Genomic DNA, 8090 nt, shown 5'->3' with positions numbered 1-8090 from the left:
GCCGCAGAATAAATTGTGTCAAGCAGAGTCCGCAGGTCATAAACATCAAAGTCGACATAAATCAGATGACACAATCGAAATAAATGTAGCAGATGATTGATTACGCTGCAGCACAGCAATCAGTGATGAGATGATAGATGCCCTCCGGATAGATTCTCTCTTTAAGAGGCAGGCATTGCTGCCGAATTCAGATAACTATTTAATGCCTCAGGCTTATGTTTATCTCCGGCCACACGCACAAACAGTTAACAATGGACTTTTTTGCAGCAGCAGCGGGCCGTGGTGCAAATGCAAATGGAATAGAATGTGGCTGAAAAAAAGTCATTGGCCACACAAGAAACTTTTTAATGCAAATACGAAAATCGCATGCAAACACAGAAACGTGGTCCGGTCAACGAGGCGTGCGGCAATTGCACGGGTCTACGACAACAGGAAGCGAGGAGACAACGGGTCGTTGCATTGCTGCATAATTCCACAGCCGTTGGATGAGGCGAAAAGTTAACGGAAAGTGTTTCACCTACACTTTTTATTTTATTTTTATTTTCACTATTATTTTGCATAACAGCTTAAAGCGTTTTACATTCGTGAGAGGTGCAAGGTGAGCTTTTAAAGCTTAATCTGAGCGCTGCGCGTAACGCTGCCAGGCTAGTTCGAGCAGCAGCAGCAGCAGCACCAAGAGGTAGCCACAGAGCAGCATGAAGAAGAGCGGTGCCACATACTCCATGCCCACGGTAATGACAAAGTTCTGCGAGTAGCAGTGCAGCCTCATGCGGGCCCACCAAGTGCGATGTTTGCGATAGATGCCAGTCTCCAAAACGCGCAGCAATCTATATAATAATATATTATATATATAAATGCATTTACTTATAATTTACCTTAAGCGCACGAGTTCCTTGTAGCTGGAGTTGCGATGCAGGTGGGTGTAGAGCCGCAGTTCGGGTCGAAACAGAATCTCATTGAGATCGCAAATCTCCTGCTGGGTATAGTAACGCTCCACATACTCGTAGCCCGAGGAGGCCTCGAAGATAAACACATAGCCGGGTCTGTCGCGCACACGTAGAATGCCCTGCTCCGCGGGCAGCCAGAGCTCGGGATTGTGGGACTGTGGCTCGATTTTGCGCTTGCGAAGCAAATGAATCTCCGGACGTTGAGTGTACTTTGGAGAATGGAGTTAAATTAGCCAATTTAGTATATGTATATATCATACTCACATTGAGATAACTCTTCGTAAATGACAGCGGCTCAAGTCCAACGGTTAGCGAGCTCTCAGCCAGCTGTTGCACCGTCTGGATCTTCGATTTGACCGGTGAGCTCAGCAGCGAGGAGACCACCACAGACGTATAATAGTTGTACATTATAAAGCTAATCAGAAACAGTGCAAAGTAGGCCAAACGTCCGCCCGTGGAGCGCGGCGTTAGGGCCGAGCTTTGGCTGCACGCAGCACCGAAGCTAATCAGGCAGGTGCTCAGCAGAGAAGGCACAAACTCCAAGCGCCAGCTACGATGCATGCGCTTGGACTCCATGTAGAAGGCGAGCCAGAGCATTAGAGCGATCAGCAGCAGGATGCCGGCAAAGAGGAACCAAACCAGGGCGCTGAAGGGCTGCAGAAAGACGTCGCCCCGGATGCCGGCGTTGTGAGGCGTGCGGAACAGGCAAATCGAGCGAAAGTAGCCCGTCTCAATGATGGCCGACAGGAGATGGAGTCTGCCCGGCGTGGCCAGGCAGGGCGCCGAGCCAATGTCGGCTGTTTCATCGACCACAGCGCCCACAGAGCCGCCATTGTAGTCGCCGTAGCTCCAACGATCCTTGAACGTGAAATTCATGCTAAGAGAATAGAAATTCGTAATTCCATATAAACGGAAAACGGAACACTTACCCGCACTGCAGCAGATCCTTGAGTATCAGACTCAGCTGAAAGCCAAAGCGCGCTATACCATCTATGTGTGTGTCGTTGATTTGGTTGAGGAACTGCAGCAGCTGCTCCGGCGGCCAGGTAATGGGTCGCTGTGTCACCACCGTAGCCACGCGCAGCACCACATCCGTCAGCTGCTCCCGATTGCCGTACTTGGAGCGCAAATGCAATGAGCTCAGATAGCGAATGCCATCGCAGCTGCTCCGATTGCAGCTGAGCTCATAGTTCACTGTCATATTAAGCTGCCCGCCAATGTGATTGCCATTGCTGTAGACATCATATACCGTGTAGACAACAGCATCCTTATCTCCACTGTTTGGAATATGCTGCTTCACATAGTCCACGTCAGCATCTATGGATATGTTTGAGCGCCTGAAGAAATCGTAAAAGCTGAAAGCCTCCGAGCTGTCGTGCAGCACCCAATGGTAGTGCTGATTGTAGAGTCGAGCTCGACTGGCCTGCGATAAAAAACGAAACATTTATGCATTTCTTATGCCGAAAAGTTAGGCTCACCACCTCTGCCAAGAGACTTCTGCTTCGCATGCACCTCAAGTCCACGTAAATGGCCAGCGTGGGCTGGGCGTGATCCAAATAACGTTGCTCCAGGTGCTCCCAGTTCCAGTCTCTCAAATGGGCAAACTGATAGTAGATGAGCTGCTGATGAGGTTGTTGGATTTGTTGTGCGAACTGTAAGGCTGCAAAGAGTAAAGAAATTTGTATATTAAATTAAATTTAAATAAATTTAAATTGTATTAACAAATTGCAGCCCACTCTCATTATTTGCCCAGCAGTGAAAGAAAATGATGAAGCTTATGCGCGACTGCAGCAAATTCTGCAGCACAAAGTTGGCCAATTGCAACAGCTGCATTTTGTTATTGACTTAACGACAGATTCGGGCTGCGCTTTTTATAGTCTCCTCTCGAGCAATTTAGCTGTCCTGTGTCCTGTCATCTGCCCGTCAATTTGTTTGTACAAATTGCACACTCAACAAGGTAAATATGATGGGCCATTAGGAGCACTTGCCTTAATGACGAGCACCGCCTTGCTGTCGCCAGAGGAACCAAAGCCAAAACCAAACCAGACCCAAAACACACACACGACAAAGGCACATATCAGCAGAAACAGAGTCCATGTCCATGACAATATTTCCATTGCTATGAAAGCAATGAAGCTTGTTGCGAATCCAATATCGAAAGTGCTTGAAATGAACTCCAGTTTCCAGCATGCACAAAGTACTCCATATGCCATGACCTGCTTTAGTTTAAACAGTTTGGCTAGCTGGAGTTATTAACAACAATGGCGTTTGTCTCGCCTCGCAAAACAATTTCATTCAGTTCGCAAATCACTTCTGCAAAAATGAATATGGACTAGATGCCTTGGTATATAGATAAATCTAGCTAAGTTGGGCTTCGCTTTGGGGTGGGGTGGGGTAAATCAATTCCACGCCTAAATAAAGTAGCGCCTCTACAATTGTCGCAAGTATTTTAGTCATTTAATCAGCGATAAGCCAGTGAAAGCGTTCTTTGAAGAGTTGTTAATTATTGGCATGGAATATATATATATATAAAAAAAATTATAAAAAAAAAAAAATAAATAAACAAACAAACATCAATATGTTTACAACTTATAATAAGCAATTAAGTCAATCGAGAGCTAAGCAATTTCTCTAAGCATTTCTCCTGTCTTTCCTGTAAGTGTTTCCTTTAACAATATACACTAAGTCTTTACTCTAAGTGTTTCCTCTAACTATTTCCTCTAGCAATTTCTTCTAGCAATTTTTCTAAGTATTTAATCAAAGTATGTTATCAAAGTATTTTGTCAAAGTATTTCTTCTATTAATTTTTTCTAAGTCCTTCCATTAAAAATTTTTCTAATTCCATCCTCTGTAAATTTCTGCTATTTCTTATAAATGCTTCCTCAAAATATTTCTTCTTAGTCGTTAATGCTTAGCTGAACGATCATACAATACACTTCACTTCACTTTAATTCACTTTAATTCACGTTACTACACTTTACTGCACTGCACTACTGACCCCCACCAGGCCTGGGCGACTGAAGAAATGCTGAAGCTGCTGCCCTTTATATAGGGCGACTTTCACTCAACCAATGAGAGCACTCTCTGCTCCTGAAAGCATTACAGCTTCGTTTTACTGAAGTCTAAATACCAATGAATACTGCTGCATACATGTAGACAACTTGAGTGATCTACCTTCGTCCCTCGCTTTTGATTGGCAGACAGACGGACTTTCTCTGTATGTCTCTCTCTCTCTCTCTGTCTGTTTTTGTATGTCTGTGTGCTGTCTGTCACTCTGTATGTCTCTCTAAGAGAGAGACAGATCTCTCTCTCTCTCTCGGTGTTTCTCTGTGGCTCTCTCTCTCTCTCTTTCTCTCTGTCTTTCGCTCTCTCTCTCTGTCTTTCTCTCTCTCTCTCTCTCCCTCTCTCTCCCTCTCTCTCTCTTTATCTCTCTCTCTCTCCCTCTCTCTCCCCCTCTCTCTCACTCGTTCGCTCTCTCTCTCTCTCTCTCCCTCTCCCTCTCTTTCTCTCTCTCTCTCTCTCCCTCTCCCTCTCCCTCTCTCTCTGTTTCATTATCTTTCTCTCTGTCTGTCTCTCTGTCTGTTGCAAGAGCGAGGGACGAAGAAGATCACTCAAGTTGTCTACATGTATGCAGCAGTATTCATTGGTATTCATACTTGAGTAAAACGAAGCTGTAATGCTTTCAGCAGCAGAGAGTGCTCTCATTGGTTGAGTGAAAGTCGCCCTATATAAAGGGCAGCAGCTTCAGCATTTCTTCAGTCGCCCAGGCCTGGTAGGGGTCAGTAGTGCAGTGCAGTAAAGTGAATTAAAGTGAAGTGAAGTAGACATATTTTGAGGAAACACTTGGAACAATTTCTTAGTGGTTATACTTAGAAGAAATTCTTAAAAGAAAGACAGGGGAAATTTTTGGAAGAAATAGTAAAGAGAAACATTTAGAGCAAGTACTTAGAGCAAATACTTATGGGAAATGCTTAGCAAACATTCTTATAAGAAATGCTTAGAGGAAAGGCTTAGAATAAATGTTGACACATACGCGTTTATTTCAAATAAGAATTAATATTAATGCAATTAAAAGAATACTTACCATAGAAACGACTTTCCCACTATAATACCAATACATATCCCTGTGAATTTACAGCTTGACAAAATTGTAATCCGCGAGAATATTTTGTAAGTGCTTTAATGGGGTTTTTTCATAGCATTTCAAATCTGTGTAAAGGGAAAAAGTGCTTTATAAAATTAATATATTAATGTACAGCATATTACATACAATGCAATAATTTAATTCTGTAATATGCAAAAAGTAATGAAAAATAAATTTAGATAGCAACATTGCGCTAGAGTCAAGCAATTAAATATATATATAATATCAATCAATTATACGATGAATAATAATGAAAATTGTAAAAGTTTACAGTTAGTGACAGTTCGAAAGTAGTCGAAAAGGTAATCTAACTATGTTTCTATATTATTGGAAATTAAATATTTATTTGCAAATGACTTTGTACCTATTAACTTACCTAATAAAATATGTATATTTATAAGTTATAACTTTGTTTGCTATCAAATTAAGGATTATTTTATTCATACAGGAATCTGGATATTGCATAGCATCAGTGCTTATTGACGGCGAGCTCGTTGCTGTCGCCTGTAGAATAGTATTTCTAGACCCAAAACGAACAGACATAGGATATAGGCACATATCAGCAGTAGAAATAGTGGCCCGGCAGAGTCCATGCCCACGACCACACCTCTATTGCTGTCGTAGCAATGGAGCTTGTTGCGAATCCAATATCGAAAGTGCTTGAAGTGAACTCCAGTCTCCAGCAGGCGAAGATGGCTAGAAATATTTCAACATTAACATTATTATCCCCCAATAGCTCTTGTACTATGACCTACTTTAGTTTAAACAGTTCGGCATAGCTGGAGTTTATGGCTACCGCAGTGTGAGCACTTGTCTCGTCCCGCAGAAGAATTTCATTGAGTTCGCAAATCTCGTGGGGCAGAAAGTGCTTTCGCACGAATGCATAAGAACTGGATGCCTCGGTAATATAGACAAATCCGGGAAAGTTGCGCACCATTTGCACACCCTCATCCGGGGGCAACCAGATGTTATCGCGTTTGCTGTTTAAAATCTTATTCAAATGCAGACTACGCACATCGGGATAACTTGACGTCTTTAAGAAATTAAAATAAATAAATAAATAAATTTAATAGTAAATTGCAAAAACTTACCTCTATATAGACTTTGGTATATATTAATGGCTGAACGGACACCTCGAGGTTGCTATCCGCCAGTTGCTGAATCGTTCGTATGTTCGATTTGGGTGGATCTCCCAGCAGAGTGGATACCACAACCGAAGTATAGTAGTTGTACAAGAGGAAGCATAACAGCATTACGGCATAGAACACCATGCGACCGCCTGTGGAGCGCGGTAGCAGCCAGGCACCCTGAATACAAGCGGCGCCAAACGACAGTAGGCAGCTGGTGAGCAGAGAGGGTATGATGTCTATGTGATTTAGTCGACGCTCCAGGCGAAATGTCATCCAGAGTAAAAGGCCAGCAATCAACAGCAAAGAGCCAAATATAAACCAAACTGTCGCACTGAAGGGCTGCAGAAACTCCGAAATGCGTAGCTCGACTGCCGACGATTTGGGATTGAGGAACATGCACGTGGAGCGAAAGGCCGAATACCAGGACAGCATTTTGAAGTATTTAGCACGTCGACTGGAGAACAGAAATCCAGTTGCACCTATATCCACGCTTTGGTTACGGATGTCTCCTATGAGACCTCCTGTCAGTTCTGAATCTGACCACCGATCACGGAATATATAGGTATAACTACAAACAGAACGTTTCTGGTTTTGGCTTAAATGAATAATTTCTTATAATCTTACTTGCAATCAAGCAAATCCTTGAACACTTGATGCGTCTGAAAACCAAATCTGGCAAATGAATCATTATTGATATCATCTTGTCGACTGAGAAAGTCCTTAATCTGCGATTCGGGCGAATTGGCAGGAATGGCAGTTACCTGCAAAAATATGTGAATATGTGTGATCTGAAAGGTCTTCAAAGCAACAACATACAACAGCATTAATCCTTAGGGTTAATCCAGTCAGATATCGGCGGTGCTGCAGACGATTCCTCTTATGAAGATCGCTCAAATAACGACTCAATTCACAACGCAGATCATTGCATTTGATTTGTCGATCTACGGTCATGTTTAACTTAGCGCCCAGATGTTTGCCCTTGTTATACAGATCATAGAGTATAAAGCTATCGCGTTTTGGATTGGGCTCTACATAAGTCAATTCCGTATCAATATATAGTTGCGTCTCTGCAAATCGTTTATGCACTTCAGTTAAGTTGAAGTCCTGATCGTAGATAAGCCAGTGATAGCGACCCTTGAAAAGGTGTTTCTCGTTGGCCTGTATAGAGAGAAGTAATCGAGAATATAATATAGGTGTAATATAAAATATTTATAATATATTAGTGTATAATATATGTAAAGCAATTATATTAAGATGTTTTCAAATCTAAGATAAAATATGTAAAATATAAAATATGTTTAATATAATATATGAAATAATAGATACTGAATCTGAGACAAAAGGGAAATAAGTCAAAGAGCCTTCTTTTTCTTTTGTCTCTTTTATTTCAAGCATAAATATTTGATTGAGAGTTAGGTAAAGTCTGAGAATTTAGTAATGCTGTTGGTCTTGTTTTATTTAAAATAATTATTCAAGAGAATACTCACCATAGACAAGACTAACGCACTGCTTCGACAATTAATATCCAGATAAATGCCCAGCTTGACGAGATTGTGTTCCATGAGATTATCTTGTAAGTGCTCCGATAGGGTGTTTGTGTGGTTAAGGTTAATATACTGAGTGTACAGCATTTCCTGGCTGGCTAATTGTGCAATGTGAAAAAGTGCTGCGGGAAATAATTAAATTAATAATTATTTAAAACATATAAATAGTCAACTCACAATCAGCTGTCCAACAATGCAAAAATAGTATATTATTTAATTTTGCAATATGCAAAAAATAATATAAAATAAATTGAGATAGAAACATTGCGCTAGAACCAAACTGCTTAGCTAATAATGCCGCCAGCTAATAATAATTCGCCTTTTA

General features: G+C 41.6%; 2 protein-coding genes across 4 annotated transcripts; both read right to left on the bottom strand.

Moving 5' to 3' along the window:
* Window positions 1–523: 523 nt before the first annotated feature.
* Ir75a (Ionotropic receptor 75a) lies at window positions 524–5338 on the bottom strand. 3 transcript variants are annotated; one of them, XM_089468452.1, is made up of 7 exons: window positions 5218–5338; window positions 5032–5156; window positions 2429–2607; window positions 1877–2370; window positions 1212–1824; window positions 876–1156; window positions 524–827 (listed from the first exon to the last, which is right to left on the bottom strand). In XM_089468452.1, the coding sequence occupies exons 3-7, from the start codon at window positions 2453–2455 to the stop codon at window positions 614–616; spliced, it is 1629 nt and encodes a 542-aa protein (XP_089324578.1). In that variant the 5' UTR covers window positions 2456–2607; window positions 5032–5156; window positions 5218–5338; the 3' UTR covers window positions 524–613. The 3 variants fall into 3 exon arrangements, with proteins under 3 accessions (XP_089324578.1, XP_017861269.1, XP_089324579.1); XM_018005780.2 differs by lacking the exons at window positions 5032–5156; window positions 5218–5338 and adding an exon at window positions 2684–3955; XM_089468453.1 differs by lacking the exons at window positions 5032–5156; window positions 5218–5338 and adding an exon at window positions 3877–3951.
* A 161-nt stretch (window positions 5339–5499) lies between these two features.
* Window positions 5500–8079, bottom strand: Ir75b (Ionotropic receptor 75b). Its single transcript, XM_018005263.2, has 7 exons — window positions 7943–8079; window positions 7709–7887; window positions 7038–7379; window positions 6846–6982; window positions 6183–6789; window positions 5847–6124; window positions 5500–5787 (listed from the first exon to the last, which is right to left on the bottom strand). The coding sequence occupies exons 1-7, from the start codon at window positions 8028–8030 to the stop codon at window positions 5568–5570; spliced, it is 1851 nt and encodes a 616-aa protein (XP_017860752.2). The 5' UTR covers window positions 8031–8079; the 3' UTR covers window positions 5500–5567.
* Between the last annotated feature and the right edge of the window lie 11 nt (window positions 8080–8090).

The sequence above is a fragment of the Drosophila arizonae genome, chromosome 4 (assembly GCF_054131065.1).
Source record: "Drosophila arizonae isolate 15081-1271.41 chromosome 4, UAZ_ARI_1.0, whole genome shotgun sequence".
In the NCBI taxonomy this organism is placed as follows: domain Eukaryota; kingdom Metazoa; phylum Arthropoda; class Insecta; order Diptera; family Drosophilidae; genus Drosophila; species Drosophila arizonae.
The sequence above is the reverse complement of the archived record's forward strand: the minus strand, read 5'-3'. Positions and strand labels throughout refer to the sequence as shown.